The 23,786-nt window shown below is 35.0% G+C and overlaps 1 protein-coding gene and 2 long non-coding RNA genes across 3 annotated transcripts in view; 1 reads left to right on the top strand and 2 right to left on the bottom strand.

The window, feature by feature from the left end:
- Positions 1-359: 359 nt before the first annotated feature.
- Positions 360-8,749, bottom strand: LOC130047858 (uncharacterized). The gene is made up of 2 exons (XR_008796670.1): positions 8,286-8,749; positions 360-3,176 (listed from the first exon to the last, which is right to left on the bottom strand). It is a non-coding gene; the product is annotated as an uncharacterized LOC130047858 (long non-coding RNA).
- Positions 8,750-8,768: 19 nt separating this feature from the next.
- On the top strand, positions 8,769-15,598 carry LOC130047859 (uncharacterized). Its single transcript, XR_008796671.1, has 2 exons — positions 8,769-9,906; positions 10,347-15,598. It is a non-coding gene; the product is annotated as an uncharacterized LOC130047859 (long non-coding RNA).
- A 1,120-nt stretch (positions 15,599-16,718) lies between these two features.
- LOC125655310 (ficolin-2-like) overlaps positions 16,719-23,786 on the bottom strand; it is a 19,061-nt gene continuing 11,993 nt past the window's right edge. Inside the window, exon 4 of the mRNA XM_056145578.1 lies at positions 16,719-17,088. Within this exon, the coding sequence (XP_056001553.1) occupies positions 16,844-17,088 (245 nt within the window). The 3' untranslated portion in view covers positions 16,719-16,843. The remainder of the gene's footprint in view (positions 17,089-23,786) is intronic.

Here is a 23,786-nt window from a genome sequence, read left to right as displayed (position 1 = left end):
GAAAAGGTGATATTTAAAAATTTGTCACTCTTTAAGGAATTTTATGATCCCCTAATAGTATGTACATGTACCATGATAATTTCTGAACTGTTCGGTGAAAATGTTGACAATCAAGAATCAGTCACTGGTTATTCATGTGAAATTTAGCTATCTCATATGAATAAACTCTTGATTATTTTACTACAATGTACCATATTAACCAATTTCGGAAATAATTCCTTATTTGTCTTAAATTTTAATTTGATATAAAGATCGAGCAAACTGAAACAATAAACCAAAGTTCACATTGAACACCAGTGAGACAATCATATACAAATATCAAATTCATATATTATAGAATTCATTAAGATATTTGAATTATTCTAATCTTTTAATGTTTCATGGTAGCAATGAAAACAGCAGGTCTTTTATTCTCAGTCATATATTTTATTATATAACAGGGGATATTACATGTACAATTAGTAAATATATATACATCATATATGTAATTGCATGTGCGAGAAAAATGTATACATACATAAGTAATTCAACCACAGACATATCCATAAATTTACATTTAATACATTGAATGAATTGAATATGTCCTTTGATTAAATAATCAACAAAGATGGATCCATATGATAATACATGTATTTGTAAAAGAAAAAAAGGAGTTCCATTTCTCATACAAATGATATAGGTAGAAATATCAAAATCAACAAGAGGCCCATGGGCCACATCGCTCACCTGAGTCATCTTGGCCCTGCTGTTTTGATTTTTAAATGCTATTTTATCAATCTTTATTCTCATGAATAATGTGACCCAAACCTAGCTCTAAAGAACACAACATTACTAAAATGAAATCATATAAGACAAAGATATGACTAGCATGATATTGCTGTTCTGGATAAGACCAAGGTAAAAAGTCGTAGGTCTTGGTATGATATGAAAGACCTTGCCATAAGTAATCAATATACAAAACATAAATGCCCTATCTAAAATAGTCCTGGATATACTTAATACGTTATACTTTCTTAAAAGTATGTCAAACTCAGAGTTCAGGGTCACAAGGTCAAATAACATAATATGATTGATTGTTTTAACTGTTTTCCGCCACACTCAACAATTTTTCAGTTATCTGGTGGTGCCCAGTTTTTATTGGTGGAAGAGAGAACCCAGATACAATGTACCTGGGAAGAGACCACCGACCTTCCGAGAGTAAACTGGGAAACTTTCTCAATTACCGGTGCGAGCAGGATTCAAACCCGCACCAACCAGAGGTGAGAGGCTCCTCAACAAGATGAAAGGTTTTATCATAAGAAATTCATAATATATAATATATATGAAAGATCTACCTTAAACACAATGTAGTTCAGGACATACTGAATAGGTCAGATTTGTTTTGCCATAAAAATTGTATATACAAGATATGAAAGCCCTAGCTTAAATAGTTCAAGAGATATCTTTAAAGAATTTTCCTTTATATCAGCTAGCATATAAAACTTTGACCCCCTATTGTTACCACACCATAACTCCCGGGGAAATGATTTGAACGAACTTGAATATGCACTATGTCAAGAAGGTTTAATGTAAATTTGTGTGCTTCATACTAAATTTGAAAAGAATTCCGTTATTTGAATCGTAGATTGATCGCTGTGCGGTATCTTCATCTTTCAGTTATAGAATTTAGTTAAAAATGTTCAATTGTTAATGTCGACGGACTACAACAGATGCAGATCAATAGCAATATGTCATCTGAGTTTACTCAAGTGACCTAAAATTGTATAATTTTTCTAAAGCTTTTGAAAATTGATAATGCTATAAAAGCCTAGTCTGATCCCTTACACCCCATTTCAATAGTTAAGCGTAAAAACAGACTGGTGGGGATGGGGACCAAACTTAAGAAAGCTGTGAGATTAGTTCAATATTCAAACCTACAGTATTTGAATAATAAGTATTTAACCTAACTGGGATGATTTCATCCTAAATATTTCACTAAAAATATTTGTGAGGATATTAGTTCACACAGACATTATGTTTCAAAATGAGTATGAGTATGGAAATGAACTGGGGTTCAAATTGACTGGCTACTTAACATGGCTACATCAACAAAGAAATTGAAATCACTTGAAGCTGTTTTGGGGTTATATGTGGGTTTAGAAAATATTTGAAAGTATGTTTGGAAACAAGTATAGTGGGAAAATATGTTGGGAATTATTCAATATTAAATTCATGAGACAGCGATGCAGGAATGCAGTGATAGAGGGACTTAAACATGCACTTTTTTTCTCTGCCATAAATTGAAGTTTTTTTTATAAGGGGTTCATCTGAAGCTCTCTTTTCAAAGAGCTACGGTTCTGCATCTAGTTTTTGAGGAGAAGATTTTGAAAGATTTTCCTTGTATATATTTCACATGTAAAACTTAAATCCCCTATTGTGACCCCCACCCTACCCCTGTGAGCTTTTTACAAACTTGAATATGCACTATATATGAATGTAAAACTTTGATTCTCTATTGTGACCCCACCCTACCCCCAGAGACCATGATTTGCACAAAACAGGAACCTTTCGTGTGAATTCAACTTTCCTGGTCCAGTGGTTCTTGAAAAGGTTTTTTAAATGACCCCACCCTATTTTTGCATTTCCATGATTATTTCCTTTTTGAAGGGTGCATGACCCTTTATATGAACAAACTTGAATACCCTTTATCTATTGATGATGCATACCAAGTTTGATTGAAACTGGCCCAGTGGTTCACTCTGGAGAAGAAAATGAAAATGTGAAAAGTTTATAAACAGACAGACGACAGGCAAAGGTGATCAGAAAAGCTCACTTGAGCCTTTGGCTCAGGTGAGCCAAAAAAGTATACAAACATGTTTAATGTTAAACTTGTTTGTTTTATTGCTAAACAGCTCCATTGCCAGCATCTACCCTTACTGAGCTTCCAGTGTCAGACCTTGATATCAATCATCATCACTCATTTTGACTATCCAGGCCAAATTAATCTTTTTGCAAGGGTGAGGCCTGGCTGTCCTGTCGAGGTTGAAGTTTGTACTTCCACACTTGGCGACCCAGTGGATTGATCCTATCCAATCCTGTAAACTCTAGGTCTTGTTCTAGGATCTCATCCCATGTCAGCTTTGGTCTACCTATGAAGTTCTTTTCTGTTGATAACGATGCATAACATTCTGACAAATCTGCAAAAATATTTAGAGAAGTGATTAGTAAAAGGTCTTCATAGAAATAGCAATAAATGTATAAATAGATAAAAATCATAATTTCTATTTCTACAAAGTAAGTGTTTATCAAATGATCAGCTGTAAATTACCTAGGCTGTGTCAAGCTGAATGAGCTAGTTTGTGCAGAACGAACAAAAATTACACCAAACACAGCGACACCTTTTGGAAATTTTATTTTTACAAACTTGAATCTGCACTACAGAGCTGTATGTCAGGAAGCTTTCATGTAAATGTAAACTGCTCTGGCCTAATGGTTCTTGAAAATTCTCTATACTTATTTGAATGTAAAACTTTGATCTCCTATTGTGGCCTCGGCCAACCTTCCCTGGGAGGCATGATTATGACAAACTTGAATCTGCACTATTTCAGGAAGCCTTTACGTAAATTTGTATTTTACTGGCCTTGTTATTTTCCTACTTCTTGTGAAGATTTTCCCTATATATTTGTACATGTAAAACTTTGATCACCTAGTGTGGCCCTATTCTACTCCAGGGGGTCATGATTTGAACAAACTTCAATCTACACTTGTCCGGAAGCTTTCATGTAACTTTCACATCATCTGGCCCCGTGGTTCTTTAGAAGATTTTTAAATGACCCCACCCTATTTTTGCAATTTTGTAATTAGATCTTCCCTTTGAAAGGGGGTGTGGCCCTTTATTTGAACAAACTTGAAAGCCCTTCACCAAGGATGCTTTTTGTCAAGTTAGGTTGAAATTGGCCCAGTGGTTCTTGAGAAGAAGTCAGAAATGTGAAAGTTTACAGACAGACGGACAACAGGGAAAAAGAATGTTCAACTTCAGTGTTACATGAAAATGTACTTCAAAATCACTCAACAACAATTATAATATTGCTGTATGGAAATTTTCTGTCCAAAGAAAACAATGTAAAAAAAATGATGTAATCTACACTCTACAGCAACATGTGAGAATAATGAACGTGAAATATATATTCTGAAAAAAAAAACAAGAGATGTTTGTAAAACACATATGCCCCCCATGGTGCAAAATTGAAAAGGGTTATACACACACCTCATTTAATTGATAGTATTATCATCAATTCAAAATATTGAGCAGACAATATCTTCCTATGTCAAGAGTGAATTGACCATGTGACCTAAAATTCAATAGGGGTCATCTACTCCTTATGCTGTACCAGTGTACCAAGTTTGGTACCTGTCAATCAAACAAATAATTCTTAAAATATAGGAGACAATATATTACTATGTCCAGTTCAACTTTTGACTTTTGACCTCAAAATCAATATGGGTCATCCTCTCCTAAAGATGTACCAGTGTACTAAGTTTGATGTCTGTCAAGTAAAAGGGTTATCAAGATATTGAGTGGACAGTATATTACTATGTCCAGTTTGACCCTTGACCTTTGACCATGTGACCTTAAAATCAATAGGAGTCATCTTCTCCTGAATATACACCAGTGTACTATTTAAAGTTTGATGTCTGTCAAGCAAAGGGTTCTGAAGATATTGAGCAGACAGTATATTCCAATGTCCAGGTTGACCCTTGATCTTTAAACATGTGACCTCAAAATCAATAGGGATCATCTTCTCCTGAAGATGTACCAGTGTACCAAGTTTGATGTCTGTCAAGCAAAGGGTTCTCAAGATATTGAACGGACAGTATATTCCTATGTCCAGTTTGACCCTTGACCTTTGCTCATGTGACCTCAAAATCATTAAGGGTCATCTTCTCCTGAAGATGTACCAGTGTAACAAGTTTGATGTCTGTCAGGCAAAGGGTTCTCAAGATATTAAACGGACAATATATTCCTATGTCCAGTGTGACCCTTGACCTTTGACCATGTGACCTCAAAATCAATAGGGGTCATCTTCTCCTGAAGACGTATCAGTGTACCAAGTTTGATGTCTGTCAAGAAGAGGGTTCTCAAGATACTGAGCAGACATTATATTCCTATGTACAGTTTACCCTTGATCTTTGACCATGTGACCTCAAAATCAATAGGGGTCATCTTCTCCTGAAGACGTACTAGTGTAACAAGTTTGATGTCTGTCAAGCAAAGGGTTCTCAAGATATTGAACGGACAATATATTCCTATGTCCAGTGTGACCTTTGACTGTGTGACCTCAAAATCAATAGGGGTCATCTTCTCCTGAAGACATATCAGTGTACTAAGTTTGATGTCTGTCAAGAAAAGGGTTCTCAATATATTGAACGGACAGTATATTCCTATGTCCAGTTGACCCTTGACCTTTGACCACGTGACCTCAAAATCAATAGGGGTCATCTTCTCCTGAAGACGTACTAGTGTACCAAGTTTGATGTCTGTCAAGCAAAGGGTTCTCAAGATATTGAACGGACAGTATATTCCTATGTCCAGTTGACCCTTGACCTTTGACCACGTGACCTCAAAATCAATAGGGGTCATCTTCTCCTGAAGACGTACTAGTGTACCAAGTTTGATGTCTGTCAAGCAAAGGGTTCTCAAGATATTGAACGGACAGTATATTCCTATGTCCAGTTTGACCCTTGACCTTTGACCATGTGACCTCAAAATCAATAGGGGTCATCTTCTTCTGAAGATGTACTGGTGTACCAAGTTTGATGTCTGTCAAGCAAAGGGTTCTCTAGACATTGAATGGTCAGTATATTCCCATGTGCAGTTTGACCCTTGACCTTTGACCATATGACCCTAAAATCAATAGGGGTCATCTACTTCTTAGGATGTATCAGTGTGCCAAGTTTGATGTCTTTCAAGCAAAGGGTTCTCAAGATATTGAGCGGACATTATATTCCTACGTCCAGAGTAGATTGACCCTTGACCTTTGACCTTTTGACCTGAAAAACAATAAGGATCCTCTTCTACTCATAACTAACCAGGGTTTGACACTAAGGCACGTCCGACCGACCGAGTCTACTAAATGATAGGTCCGGTCGGGTAAAATGTCGATTTACTAGTCCGACTGGTCATGTTGATAAAATAAACAAGAAACTTTATTTTAAACCATAAGATATCTTATTTTTAACTTTAAAAAATAACTGTAAAGAGTTTGCGAGCAATTTTGAACCGCGTGATGACAAAATCTCTATTTTTAGTTCGAATACATAGTCGCTGTCGGAAGTGATGTTTTACGACATTTACTCTTTGTTAATGGGTGTAAAGTTATATTTCGGATAAATATATATAAACTGAATTTATTTTCATTTGAAAAAAACCCCAGTTTATTTTAATTGAATATAAGAAAGTGTCTATCACAGGGATCGAAATTAACTTTTTTCACCACTAGCAAATTTTAGCTAGTGGATTATTTTCCAACTAGCAAAATTGAGCTTTTACTAGCATTTTTCAATCGATTACTGTTTTACATGAATTTAAGAAAACAAGCATGTCTCTTTATCAAAATTTTGAGAAAATCTTTTAAAATCTCCTTTAAAGTGCAATAATAAAACTAAGATTGCGAATTCTTTCATTTAAAATTCAATGAATTATCAGACAACATACATGGTGCGGGTCATATGGTACACTTGTGCGGCGTACTCGCTGTCCAGAGATCTACCACCTATTAACAGCATCATGTGGATTGAAATCTTGAAGACTGTTTGCGCCAATTTAAACTATATGTTCAAAACTTTTGGAAATTTCATCTAAAAAAATTCTAGTTGAAAAGAAAACCCCGCGAACTCGAAGTGTTTGACTATAGAGTACAGAAGGACACCACGTGAAATGGTGACACACTGTCATGTGTTGTTTTATATAGACATGGACGAGATCAATATGCTTGCTATTTAAATCAGACGTCTCTGAGACATCCGAAGTGTGTATGAAGTAGGCCATCGACTGAGATGACCTTGGCCTTAGTTATTTATTCGATCCACGTTTACTTTTTCAATACTTGTATATTCATTCTGTAAAGAGTTTCTATGCACAAGACAAGATTATTGTAAACTTCAAAGTACAGCCAATAAACCGAGGAAATCCGGGAAAAAGATTGGGGTTTTTTCACTCGCAAAAAGTTGCGATCACTTGTGATTTTTTACTTGCAAATTCAATTTTTAACTCGCATTTAGCGAGTATTTCCACTTAATTTCGTTGCCTGTATCAAATGAATAAATTAAATCGTAAATAGCCATTTTTCGTTGTTGACACATGTGCGGGAATGTCTCGACTTCTCGTCCTCAAGGAAGGATGTTCCGAGAAAAAAAAAGGAGTAGATTGGGAAGTTTGAAAATAAAAGCACCAAACTGAATGACGAGACTAAAGATGTTTTTGAGACAATTAAGTATGTTTTAGTTTAAACTTAACGTTTGTCATTTGAATTAAGTACTTAAATATGGAGAAACCATCAGGGTTTCTTTTCTCTGGAAAGTTGGTCAGGGCTAGTGGATGTAAGGTCAGGTCTAGTAAATATTATTTGAAGTAGCCCGACTGGTCTAGTGCTCAAGAAAGTAAATGTCAAACCCTGCTAACCCACATATGAAATATCATTATCATCAAGTGAATGGTTCTCAAGATATTGAGCGGACAACACATGGTCTACAGACCGACCGAAAGACCGACCAACAGGTGCAAAACAATATGCCCCCTCTTTTTCAAAGAGGGGCATAAAAATAAACTCCAACCACCTGTCCATTTTTATTTCCAAACAAAGATGAAAATCTAAAAAATAATTTTATGACTAGGCCAAAATAAAAAATGTGTTTGTTTCAGGTCGCTTGCCCGACCCTAAATATATCCACCGACCCTATTAATTTTTTTCAATTTTCCGATTTCAATTCATCGATATACGAACTATTACCCGAAATGCCAAGACATCTATAATTGTAATATTAAAACTCCATCACATACTGTGTATTTTGTCAATTAAACATTGTGCTCTGAACCCATTTTTTATCTGTTAAACACATTATATTACAACTTTAACTATAAAATTTTCATTGATTCGAAGGCACTTATTTATTTTTATAAAAAAAAATATTTAAAAAAAAAATAAAATAAACCTACCTACCAACCCTTTTTTTTAAAAATCAGAGGCGACCTAAAACAAACATTTTTTTTTTGGCCCTATGTGGCCTAAAATATTTTGTATACTTACTAATTTCAAAACTCGAAAGGAAATGTTATCCATGTGAAGCCATCTTGCTCTGTTCATCCTCTGGGGAAGACAATTAATTCTTTGATTTTGCAGTTTGTGTCATGACTACACCATGATATCTTCTAATCTCGTCATACTATCAGAAAGTAATTTTGGCAGTTGGCAAGTGTATCAATGGTGTTACTTCTTCATGATCAGATCTTCTATACTGTGTCATATTCAGCATAAAGTAACAATTAAGGGCTATCATCTAGTTCTGAGGTAGGGCTGTTTTTCTCAACACATAGCCTTTCTTCTGGTATTCTTAGGGATACTTTATTCATCTTTTAATTACATTTCCTTCTTGGAGATTAAAAGTTGAAGACCACTGAAAGAAAAAGAAGTGATTTAATGAATTCCATGTAGTTTATCGAATGTGCTGACCAGAATATTATCTAACTGTAGCCCCCACCCCACCCCCCCCCCCCCCACCCCCCTCCCCACCAAGCATGCAATGTCATACATGTATCTGAAATCAATACTTATAAAAATTAATTAAAATTAAAATCTTCAAATATACAATCTTGTTACACATCTCCTATATTTTTCACTTACGATAACTCTGAATTTTTAATAAGTGCGTCCTTTTGTCCACAAACTTTTAATAACCCCTCATAAACAATTTACAAATATGATATCAGAAATAATAATCTAAAAAATTATCCTGTTGTTCATAGATGCATGCCATCAACATTAAGAGTATAACAAATAACAAAAGCTCTCCTGACATTGTGCCATTCTGAAAGAAATGAGGTGCTTATACCCCCAAAGGCAGGGGGGTAACCCAGAATTGTGTCTAGAGAGCGGAATAATATATTTATGGAATTAACCAAAAAATTAGTAATAATTTTTTTTTAGCTATGAATTCATGTTAAATAAAGTGCACCGCCATGGCACATGATACGCCCGTCACATATTGTTAACAGTATAGATAGTACCCATTAAAACATTTTTTTTTTAATATCACCTTAATTAAATGTCACAGTGACCTTAAAGTAGGATGCGAAACACCTTCTACCTAAGATGCATTAGTTGACCAATTTTGGTGATTCTAGGTCTAATAGTTTTCAAGTTATGAGCCGGACAAGTTTTTGCCATATATGGCCATATCTTCTTAATGAAAAGTCACAGTGACCTGGTTTTAATGTGCGACACACCTTCTACCCAAGATGTATCTACAGACAAAGTTTGATGATTCTAGGCCTTGTAGTATTTAAGTTACGAGTCGGACACGAAAAAGCTAACAGACGGACGGACAGACACGCCATACCATAATACGTCCCGTCTTAAGACGGGCGTATAAAAATTGGTCATGCAGGGCTCGCGCTGCCCATCGCATTTGTCGCATTTTGCGATTTTTCAGAAAAAAATGCGACAGAAATTCCGGAAATGCGACACGGACATTTCGTATTTTAGTATTCGCGCGCCATTTTGAATTTCAGCTGTTGGCATCCAAACAGCCTCAGGGCTGTTTTACCTGTGCAGAATGTGGATACCCTGTCGCATGGGAACAATAAGACTTAGGGGCGTCTTGTTTATTTAGCAGTTTACACAAAACAAAGGGTTGATCCTCTATGTGCAGGTAGGTGTGAATGAAATGAACTTTGCGCGTGCCAGTTGCCTACAGTACATATCGTAAATATAGAGATACCCGAGTCATTACTGGGGAGCTACCTATTTTGTACTAGATGGAATAAAAAGCGTGTGATTGTGCACATAAGCTAGTCAATGGAAGATACTTCCGTGTTAATAAAAATATATAAAATTTAATTTGTCGGTTCATCACAGTACAAAAGCGATTTCATCTAGAAAGGTAAACTAGAATGTTCAGCTATATTTTCTAATCCATTTGACGTTAGTACAGTGTATAAATAGAGGAATGTTGGGAAATTGCATTATTCTTTAGTTTGATCTATTTAGAAAATGGCCATGAGGAAACGCAAAACAGTAGGTTCTTCTGAAATTGCTATCCTGTCATCTTTTGACTTCACATCATCTTAAGCCATTTAAAATTTGTTTCAGACTTCATAAAGTCCCTTCTCCTCTACATGATGAGATTCACGAAAGGACCACTTTGTCATTCTGGATTTCAAGATGAAAACAAGATTCTTCAGTGAAAATGTGATGTGAAACTATGATCATGTGTTATATATTACAGTAATTAATTTTCAGTAACTTTGTCATCAGTGACTTTTTTTAGACTGCAAATTTAATGAGTAATATATGTCATTTACACTACTAAAATGATTAATAAACATTTAGAAACTCATTTCTTGTCTTTATTTAATATAGCCAGTTTATATGCTATGAAATACTCCTATTTTTTTCTGGTATGAAATAGAATTGAGTCAACTTAGCCAAAAACAATATTTAGAAATAAAACTATGATTGTGCTGCAATGTCATCAGACTGACTAAAAAGCAATCTGCTGAAATACAATCGATTTTCACAATATCCTAATAATTATAGTGATTTGTGATCAAAGCTAAACAAAGCTATGTTGTATACATTGTGTAAGAATAATCAGAGATATGATATGTTGTATATGCCTCTTGAATAATATACATGAAATATAGATCTACAGTAAACGTGTATGAGTCGATGCACGCGCGTTAGGTTGCGACACAAAATTTTGGTCCAGTGTGAGCCCTGGTCATGGTAGCTCAGTGGTAACACAGTCTTCGACATTAACCAGTGGCCTGATGCCCGAGGCCAGTAAAATCGGGATCGGGCTTCTTAAAATATTAAACCCTGGAGTCAGATGGGCCTGTAAATGTTTTCTTATATGTTCTGTATATATTACAAATAAAGCGTGAGATTGACTCAGACTAAATGTCATGACTTAGTAGTCAAATTTCGCATAGAAAAATTATCAACCATGCTGCCTTTTCTGAAGTATAGGGAGGGGGCTCGTCCGGGAAATTCAAAACCACCCAAGCGTATTTCACAATCACAACCATCCGATAAAAAAACCAAAAAAAAAACTGTCGTACGAGGAGAAAAAAACGAAAATTCATGCCCCATTGGACCGAGGGCAGTGTTCAAAATTAACCATAGACCGAGTATATGTCAAATGGCACTGGTCTATGCCAACTGTAATTGAGATAGACCAAATTGTCTATGCCAATTTTCTAGATTTAAAGCAATAAAGTTATCCAAGAGGGCCTTGCATGGTCAGTCGACGTCTGATAAACATTATGAGGAAAGGATGATATTACAGAAATGGAAAGAAAATACACTTTCTAAGTATATTAGAAGTAAATGAAAATATTTTAAATTTGTGTTATTATTTTTTCAATGTTGTGGTCTATGCCAATTCGATGAGGTCCAAGTCATCTTATTTTGGCATAGACCTGTGGTCTATACCAAGTTTTAAACCAATTTCGAACACTGCGAGGGTAGGCCTTGGCTAACATTTAAAAAATGTTTTGTACGTGGTGTATACAAAACAGAGTTGAACATGAGCTGCTGATGTATCTGCGAGATTAATCAGTCTATGCGAAAGACATCGGACCGTCGGACCTGACCGATGTGCAGTGCCTCAGGTCCGATGCATCATTTTTTACACCGGATCGGAATGTCAGATGTCTCAATGTCCGGTTTTGAGCTTTACTATCTTGATGCGGAGTTTGTTATAAGTAAAAAAAATAGCACACATCCAAATACGTAAATGAATTGATTAAAACCGCATGGACTGTCTAAAGTATTATACGGGAAGGATTCCTGGAATAGTATTACTAGTATAATAAATAAGATTCCCTTGGTTTTGCATTTTCACGTGTTTCACTTTTTTACATTAGGTTTTTCGGTCTGACAAAATTTGGTTCGGTCCGGTGTGTTCATTGATTACACTGGACCGAATGTCCTGTGTGGTCCAAAAACTTTCGCATATACTGGATTAATATGTTGAAAAATAATATAATCCTTTTAATGTCAGTTGTTCTTTAACTATGATCATCTTGACCTGTATTTTCCTACAGTAAAAGAACTGTGAATAGAGTAGAATCAGCAAATAACAAGAGATCAAATTAGAAAATAAACATTTTGGGCCTGCAAAATATTGTTCGGGCTTGCACAATTATTATACTGGGAGGCCCGAAGGGCCTGTGCTTTACAAAGTTTTTCGTGAAGACTGGTAACAGGATCAAGAAATCATGGTTTCGAGCCATGCTTGTACTTTATTTAGGGTGAAAATGTAGATAGTGAGGTGAATGCTCCATCATCATATTTAGCATTCAAAAGAGAAAGTTGCTGGTCTTTCAGATGAGACCTTTAAACACCACATGCATGCGTCTAAATGTGTGGCACTTCATACTACTGAAATATTCTCTACAGGTATTATACTAAAATCAAACATACACATACATGTATATTCATATATATGTTAAAAATCTTAATTATCATTTTAGAATTTTCTTCTTCTGACAAAATGATGCGCAAGTACATAAATGGAAGCTATGCCACTATATGTCATGACACTGTACAGCTTGATCAGTTGATACATCACATAAACAGTCACAGATGTAAACAATCAAGAAAAACTCAGTACACAACATCACCCCTTAATTTTGAATTGTAGCTGAAGATCATTCTGCCAAGATCGAAATGCAGCTTGGCAATGATTAGCGAGGGTTATATTATTCTTAAAAAGTAGATTGAAATCAAAAGTTAACTGCCAAAGTTATCAGGAGACAATAATCCATACATGGTTCGAATTTCCTCCACTGCCACCTAAAGTGCACGTGTAAACAACGCGAGTGACATGCACCACACCCCGACAGGCTACATTGTAAACAAGTAAAATGCATTCAGAGTAATAGTTTTACATATGATATTCTGTTTGGTTTATAGTCTTAGTAGCTACATACCTATGTGGTACACCTGTACCATGTGCGTACTGCAAACAGTGCGGCGTAATGTACATTTGCATCCTCGGGGATTTCAACCCGGACAAAATGGAACATGCCAATCCGAATACATATATATCTTTCGTTTTTATTTTTGCATTTTATTTATTTATCTATTTATGTCATGGCGTTGGGAAAAAAACTTCAAAGTAGGGAGACAGATGAAAAGGGGGATACGGTCCAATCATCCAAAAAAAAGTCCCGTGTGGAGGGGTGGGGGTGGGGTTGATTCCTAAGGACTTGGCGCATATCTATTTGTTTTTAAATGTGAAATTCTATCCAAAATCAATATGAATTTTTAGTATACAGAGTACATTAACTGCAAAGATTAAATTTTAGAAAAAACCCCAAACAGTTCACGTACTAGATATATCACTTTCATCATCGGAATTTTCAGTAACTCGGGTACTCTGTCGCTTGTACATAACACGATCGGTATGAAACACCATTTAATCAGTCTATCTAATAAAAAACTCATTGTTAATATGCAAAATTTTTCTTTCAACCATGTTTACTTACCTCAGATGGGCCAACTTCTTTCCCTGGAAAACTCCATTATGATGACATCACAAATTACGTCATTCAAAACAGAGCATGCGCACTTCGAAAGTGTGTAAGCCATGCTCGCAAGGAAAAAAGATGGACGAGTGCTAAATCTTTACACACCTGTTACACACATCTCATAAATCCTGTTAAGTAAACACTTCAGGATTTTGATGGTAGATGAACTATTTAATGATTTTATGCTGATTTTTATAAAAATCCAACTGAACACCACCATTTTCGTGTTCCTTTGACCGACCCCGTGTTGATTTACACGTGTGCCTTCTTATTCACTGGTTCAATTGACAGGGCTTACAAACACACACACACACACACACACACACACACACACACACACACACAGATACACATGCACGCATCGATTCACTCACATGCTGCACGTACCACACACACACGCGTACAGAGAGAGAGATAACACCAATGGTTAGCTTTAGATTTGTATTTAACGTCAGCGAACACAAAACTTCTAGATACCTCTGGAAGTCAAGCACATTTGGTGAATACCTAAACGACAGGCAATACCACACTCCAAGTATATCCGTAATGCAGAGGACGTTTGTTTCAATATATTTATTGTCAGTGTACCCCAGGCCATGACAGTTTTGTTAGCTTTGCTGTGCATTTAATTTTTATTCCTCTTTTCTACCAATAATCAACCATCAATTATTTGGGACCCGCGAAGGCGCAGGTAATTCTGGATGGAGTGCATTTAATAGAAGTCTGGGCATTACATACTGTGGAATAGTTTTAATTCGTGTGGGACAATGTTTGTGGGTAAGCAAAATTTTGCTGGTTGGTGGCGACTTAAATACGTGGGTAAGCGATACGATGACACTAGGAAAGATAACTCTACTTGGTTTTAAAATGTCCGATGACACGTAAATTCGCGGGTAAGAGTAAACAATGAAATCCACGGACATCAACCCCCCACGAACAATGATGATTCCACAGTAACTGGGCTGGTTTACGAAGTATTTTCATGCAGTAGAGTCGGATCTGTTGACGCCATATATATATATAAATAATAAATAATAAATGTGTTGAACTTATGCAGAAGCGATTTATTCAAAAAATACATATCACACAACTATATATGCCATACAATATACATGTGACTATTTAGATATGTATATGTGTATAAAGACAAAGCATGATACTATCATAATGTTTATCGCTTATATTGTTACACAATTTATTGCTTGAATATTAACTTGGGGCAATATTAGAACAACCAGTCTCACGAATATCTTTCTGAAAGGTAACACAAAGAATCATATTTTTTCTCTACAGAAAGACATTCATCACCCCACAATATTGTTTGAATATTAATAAGACATTTTTTAACAATTGATAAATTTCCCATCATGGAACATCTTGCATCCGTTACAATAGATGTACTATGTAAGTTAAGATTCATCCGCGCATTGTTCACAACTGCATAGCATTCATGAAAATATGGATACCATCAAAATTAGTAAAGTCATTAAAGGAACGTGCAAAATGCCAATGTTGTTGAAATATGTGACTGACATGATGACGTGACTCTATTGAGAGAAATACTGTCTGGGATAGCAAATCCCCCCCCCCCCCCCCCCCCCCCCCCCCCCAATTTACATCCGTTTTATATCTCTGCAGAATTCGTGTTACGTTAGCTTATCTGTTAACAATGCAAAATAGGCGCCTATATCAAAATATATGTGGATGTATTAAAATAAGATGTCGTTATGATGAGTATTTGTATGTATCAAAATAAAATGTCTTTATGATGATTATAAATAATAATAATAAAATGATAATACCATATTTATATAGCATCCTTTTCATACACTATGTACACTCAAAGGTGCTTTGCAATGCATATATACCTTACAACAGAATGTTATACACACAATACATAGAAAATAAATAAAACATTAAAAAGCAATGATATAAAATGTGTTATCACATGTAAACAGTCCGTAGCTGTACCTATCCTGATTGTACATATAAAATGTGAAAACACAAGATACCATAAATATGCTAGATAAGAATAAACATCAGTTTCAGGGCGTATTAACATAATAATAATAATAATGAAATACACACACACACACAGCATATAATGTCTCAGATATAAAACATTAAAACATATATTTTTATATAAAACATCACAAAATGGTACTCGAAAACTACGACACGCAGTCAATACACAGATAAAATAATCTTAATGCACTGAAACAGCTAACACGAATGACTGAAGTGATAAAAACTAGTTCTGGAAAACTTGATGGGAAAATGTGTTTTCAGTGACTTCTTGAACGAACACAGTGTTTTACGGTCCCTTACATGTTCTGGAAGGGCATACCACAGTTTTGGAGCTATTGTTCTGAAACACCGATCCCCATACGTAACGGTTCGACTTTTTGGAACCGATTGTTTTATATATATAAGATTTCGGGTAGGCTTACATACCGCTAGTAATCGTTTGATATAAGATGGGCACTCATCATGTAAGGCTTTGTAAGTATAAGTAAGTATCTTATGTTGTGTCCTATACTGCACAGGTAACCAGTGTAGTTCTCTTAGTGTTGGAGTGATATGGTTGTAATGAGAGGTCCTATGTATGAGACGTGCGGCATTGTTCTGAATATGTTGGAGCTTGCTCAGGACTTTCTTAAGAACACCAAGACAGGAGAGCGTTACAGTAATCTAACCTTGATGTAACTCGGGAGTTCAGAAGAGATTTAGTTGCTTCTGTTGTTAAATATTTTCTGATGTGGCCTATTTGCCGCAACTGTATATATATATATATATATATATATATATATATATATATATATATATATATATATATGTAACTCGGTCATTCTACAGAAAGTGCTACTGTTCACTTCTCAAGAAACAATTAGATTGCAAAAATGCCTGATAATTTCATCCATATTTCTGAACCGTCCGTTGCTATTCTTTCTTCATCATAGATATCTGATAAAAAAAGGGGGGGGGGTATATCCGGACATGATTTCTTCCTCTGTTAATTGATTGATTGGATATATATTGCTCCTCTGTTAATTAGTTAGGTCTAATCTGCATTGTTGTCCCTTTTAATGCAGTATAAGCTTTCCAAGAAGACCAGAACGGATAATATGACAAACCGGATATAGCAGACCGTTGGTACTGCCCGTTCAGGTTGGAGATAGCACAGTCCTTGTACCACCAGGCTCCGTGAAATAGCACCGCACAGTTATTAATGCTAGGGTCATTGTCCTCATCATGTGTACTGAACATGCGTTCATTGCTGTACCCCAAACTGTCTCCTACAACAGAGTATTGATAACTGTTATAAACATTAACTATCTCCTACAATAGAGTATTAATAACTGTTATAAACATTAACTGTTTCCTACAACAGAGTATTGATAACTTATAAACATTAACTGTCTCCTACAACAAAGTATTGATAACTGTTATAAACATTAAATGTCTCCTACAGCAGAGTATCGATAACTGTTATAAACATTAACTGTCTCCTACAACAGAGCATTGATAACTGTTATAAACATTAAATGTCTCCTACAACAGAGTAATGATAACTGTTATAAACATTAACTGTTCCTACAACAGAGTATTGATAACTGTTATAAACATTAATTGTCTCCTACAGCAGAGTATCGATAACTGTTATAAACATTAACTGTTCCTACAACAGAGTATTGATAACTGTTATAAACATTAAATGTCTCCTACAGCAGAGTATCGATAACTGTTATCAACATTAAATGTCTCCTACAGCAGAGTATCGATAACTGTTATAAACATTAAATGTCTCCTACAGCAGAGTATTGATAGCTATTATAAACATGAACAATCAACCAAAATCTTTAACACTACATTTTGATAATATCTATTCTCGTGTATTGATATGCTTAATCACGTTGGTCAAAGTTTCGTTGTGGAACATAGAGTTTATTGCAAAGTTCACAACGTTTGATTTTCATCCATAATTGTTATTATTTACGTTTGTTGAAAATTTATATACGTACTGATGAGACACTGATAAAAGAAATACATATTTGATAATATTTACGGGCACATACTAATAATGCTAACATAAACTGATGATACTGACACATACCGATACTACTGACACACTGATAATACCTACATATACAAATAGTACTGGTACACACTGATAATACCGACATATACTGATAACACTAACATATACTGATAATACTAATATATACTGATGACACTTACTAACACAGACTGATAATACTGACAAACACTGATAATGCTGACACATACTGATAATACTCACAAACACTGATAATACTGACACAGTGATAATACTGACACACACTGATAATACTGACACGTACTGATAAAACTGACACATACTGATGATACTGATAATACTGACACATACTTATAATACTGACACATACTGATAATACTGACACACACTGATAATACTGACACATACTGATAATACGGACACATACTGATATTACTGACACACACTGATAATACTGACACATACTAATAATACTGACACATACTGATGATACTGATAATACTGACACATACTTATAATACTGACACTTAGTGATAATACTGACACACACTGATAATACAGACACATACTGATAATACTGACACATACTGATAATATTTACATATACTGATAATACTGACACATATTAATAATACTGACACGTACTGATAATACTGACACATACTGATAATGCTGACACATACTGATAATACTGATAATACTGACACATACTGATAATATTGATAATACTGACACATACTCATAATACTGATAATACTGATACATACTTATAATACTGACACATACAGATGATACAGACACATACTGATAATACTGACACATACTGATAATACTGACACATACTGATAATACTGACACATACTGATAATACTGACACATACTTATAATACTGACACATACAGATGATACAGACACATACTGATAATACTGACACATACTTATAATACTGACACATACTGATAATACCGACACATACAGATGATACCGACACATACTGATAATACCGACACATACTGATAATACTGACACATACTGATAATACTGACACACTGATAATACTGACACGTACTGATAATACTGACACGTACTGATAATACTGACACATACTGATAATACTGACACATACTGATAATAATGACACATACTGATAATACTGATACATACTGATAATACTGACACATACTGATAATACTGACATATACTGATAATAAAGACACATACTGATAATACTTACTGACACATACCTATAATACTGACACACACTTATAATACTGACACACACTGATAATACAGACACATACTGATAATACTGATACACACTGATAATACTGACACATACTGATAATACTGACACACACTGATAATACAGACACATACTGATAATACTTACTGACACATACTGATAATACTGACACATACTTATAATACTGACACATACTTATAAAACTGACACATACTGATAATACTGACACATACTGATAATACTGACATATACTGATAATACTGATACATACTGATAATACTGACACACACTAACACATACTGATAATACTGACACGCTGATAATACTGACACGCTGATAATACTGACACACACTGATAATACTGACACACACTGATAATACTGACACACACTAACACATACTGACAAATACCCATAATACTGACACATACTGATAATACTGATATATACTGATAATATTTACATATACTAATAATACTGAAACATACTGATAATACTGACATACTGATAATACTTGCACATTCTGATAATACTGACAAATACTGATAATCATTACTGACATATACTGATAATACTTACTGAGACTTACTGATAAACTGACACATACTTATGATATTTCCTGACAAATACTGATAATAATACCTACCGATAATACTGACACTTACTGATAATACATACTGACACATTGATAACATTTACTTCCATATTCTGATCATAATGACATCTACTTAAAATGCCTACCGACAAACACCGACAAAGCTTACTGAAATATACTGATAATACTTATAACGCTTAATAACGCATAATAAGAATACTGACAAAATATTGATATTGATTGATTGATTGCGTATTGTTAAATGTCCCTCTCGAGAATCTTTAACTCATATGGTGAAGTCACCATTGATATAGATAAAACTTATGGACATGTTTATTTCTAGCTGCGAACAAATGAATAGGTGACAATGTATTTCCCTCTATACAACAAACATTCTTATTTTCCATTGCCATGAATAGATTTTATCGTTTTAATATGCGATAATAGTTTGACAAAATTTTTGACCAGACTCGATATTTGAGCAACAAATCAGCGAGCATTGATGCAGATGATTTTATCGAGAAAAAATATATAATATTTCTACAAAGTGTTTAGAGCTCTCTCTCTCTCTCTCTCTCTCTCTCTCTCTCTCTCTCTCTCTCTCTCTCTCTCTCTCTCTCTCTCTCTCTCTCTCTATATATATATATATATATCTATATGGAGTCCAAATGTGGTAGACCTCGTAACACAGAATTGACGTAATTTTCTTTTTTGTAAATAGTTATAGTAGATAGTATGAAATCCGGTAGGCTCATTTTTGAAAGAGTGAGAGATATCTTAAATCGTTCTAGCGAGTTGCTTATCTCATTATAACGAGTTAATTGTCTCATTATAACGAGTTAATTATCTCGTTATAAGGAGTTAGTATCTCGTTATAATGACTTAATTATCTCGTTGTAACGAATTAGTATCTCGTCATAACAAGATCTTTTGATCTCGTTATCACGAGTTAGTGTCTCGTTTTATCGAATTAACTATTTCGTTATAACAAATTAGTATCTCGTTATAATGAGTTGATTATCTCGTTATAACGTGTGTTTCAATATCAATGGAAATGTTTTGGGCCTGTTCTTTCCAAAATTTAAACATAACGATTGTAAATTATCAAAATCTGCAAAATTGAAATATCTGGCTTACACAGAATTATTTTATAAATACATGGATTACGTAACAATTCTATTTTTCGCTAAGATGAAAAGAAAATGTTTATTTCTAGCTGCGAACAAATGAATAGGTGACGATGTATTTCCCTCTATTCAACAAACATTCTTATTTTCCATTGACATGAATAAATTTTATCGTTTGAATATGCCACAATAGTTTGACAAAATTTATATATATACTCCTAATGTAAGCACCTAGAACTAGAGAGCTTCTTTCTCTTTAACCCACCTGAGCCGAAAGCTCAAGTGTGTTTTTCTGATCTTTTTTGTCCGGGTCTGTCTCGCCGTCGGTGACCGTCCGTAAACGTTTTACATTTTCAACTTCCACCCCAGAACTGCTAGTCCAATTTCAACCAAATTTGGCACAAAGCATCCCCGGGAAGGGGTTTCAAGTTTGTTCAAATGAAAGGACAGACCCCTTTAAAGGGGAGGTAATCACGAAAATACAAATTTGAATGGGGTCATTGAAAAATCTCTGAAGAACCAATTGGCCAGAAACTTTAGATTTTCATGAAAACTTTCTGACATAGTGTAGATACTAATTTACTAAAATTATGGCCCCAAGAGGTTGTGTGGGGTCACAATAGGGGATCAAAGTTTTACATGCGAGTATAAACGGCCATTTCTTTTAAATCTTCGTCTCAAGAACCATTGTGTCAGAACAGTTCCCTGATATAGAGTTGATTCTAATTTGTTCAAATCATGGTCCCAGGGTTTAGGGTGGGGCCACAATAGGGGATCAAAGTTTACATTTAGATATATATAAACTTTTAGCAATCTTCTTAAGAACCACTGGGCCAGAAAAATGGTAATTTACATGAAAGCTTCTTTACATAGAATAAATCCGGGGGTTAGGATGGGGTAACATTAGGGTATCAAAGTTGTATATGCTGATATATTTTGAAATTAAAACTCTCTTGAACTATTTAAGCTAGGAATTTTATATTTTGTATATGCATTCTTTACAGAAAGCGGTGAGCGATGTGGCCCACTGGCCTCATGCTTGACAGCGTAAAGTTTTTCTTATATTCTACATTCAAAAACCATCTTTACGATCCAAAATAAAATACATTGGGTTATACCCCGTCATTTTCTTCAAAGTAGTATCGAGCAAGCGTTGACAGTTACACCCCACGGGAAGCCAATATCGTGATCAGGTAATCCGAGTAATCCGTGGTCAAAAGTAGTACGCAAAGAGCTTTGTACTGTAACTCGTCAGACAGCATTTGGCCCAATGAATTGAACCCATGTAGATGAGAACGAACACATGCTACCCCCCCCCCCCCCGATTCTTTACGATTCAAGATAGTGAAGTTGGAGTAAAGATCGTCGTTTAGTTTGTTTGTTTGTGTGTGTGTGTGTTTCCTTATACCCCTTCCAGGATTTTTAAGTTTGGATTTATTTAGGTTTTGAATTTTTATTCATTTTGTTTTTACTTGTTAAGAATTATAGACAACTGTGAAGTCAACTTCTCATAAGACTGCCTTACCCCTTAGTTTGAAAAAGGGCTACGAGGCTGTATTGCCAATCCACCAATGAATGAAGCAATCGTTCCTGAAGATATACCAGGTAGCAGACAAATATCTGTCTGGTAATGACAAATATCACTGACTGTAAATACAGGCTGACAGAGCTACATGTAACAGTAGCTTGGATTTATTTTTGTTGTTAAATATCACGAAAAAATTCAAATATTACCGGTAAGATATAAAAAACTTACAAACATCTGCATATTGATATACTTTGATGATTCATTTTACAAGATATGCATTTTTACAAACAATTACGAAGTTGGCGTGTGTTTTATTTTATCTTGGAAATTTGTAGATTAAGAAAGCGTTTTGTTTATATGTTTAGTACATGTAATTGTGTTATGCTATTGCTTGTTTTCAAACTAATCTTAGATTTCGGGAATAAGAGAAGGTCTTGCAATGCTTCCGTAAGATATATCATTTAAACGATTTACCTATCTCGCTATAACTAGATACTAACTCGTTATAACGAGATAATTAATTCGTTATAACCAGATAATTAACTCGTTATAACGCGATACTAACTCGCTATAACGAGATTATCAATTCATTATAACGAGATAAATAACTCGTTATAACAAGATATGTAACTCGTTAAGGCGATATACTAACTCACTATAACGAGATAACTTAATCGTTATAGCGAAGTAATTAACTCCTTATAACGAGATAATTAGCTCGTTAAAAAAGAGATATTTAACTCGTTATAACGAGATAATAACTCGTTATAACAAAATAATGAACTCGTTATAAGAAGATAATTTATTCGTTATAACGAGATAATTAGCTCTTTATCACGATATATTAACTCGTTATAACGAATTAGATTTTTTTTCACTTTTCAAAAATGAGCCTACCCGGCTTTCGTAAGATTGGAATATGAAAGATTGAATTTAATATACGACGCCGATAGACAGAAGACAGACAGACGGACAGAAAGACACGCCGATAGAAAGAAAACAGACAGACAGAAAGACACGCCGATAGACAAAGGACAGACAGACAGAAAGACACGCCGATAGACAGAGGACAGACAGACAGAAAGATACGCCGATAGACAGAAGACAGACAGAAAGACACACCGATAGACAGAAGACAGAAAGACAGAAAGACACCGATAGACAGAAGACAGACAAAAAGACACACCGATAGACAGAAGACAGAGAGACAGAAAGACACCGATAGACAGAAGACAGACAGAAAGACACACCGATTGACAGAAGACAGACAGAAAGAAAGACACGCCGATAGACAGAAGACAGATAGACAGAAAGACACGCCAATACACAGAGGACAGACAGACAGAAAGACACATCAATAGACAGAAGTCATACAGAAAGACCCAACGACAAACATAAGACAGACAGACAGAAGGACACGCCGATAGACAGAGGACAGACAGACA

This window comes from Ostrea edulis, chromosome 7 (genome assembly GCF_947568905.1).
Source record: "Ostrea edulis chromosome 7, xbOstEdul1.1, whole genome shotgun sequence".
NCBI lineage: Eukaryota > Metazoa > Mollusca > Bivalvia > Ostreida > Ostreidae > Ostrea > Ostrea edulis.
Note: the sequence above shows the minus strand (reverse complement) of the source record. Positions and strands in the feature narration are given on the sequence as shown.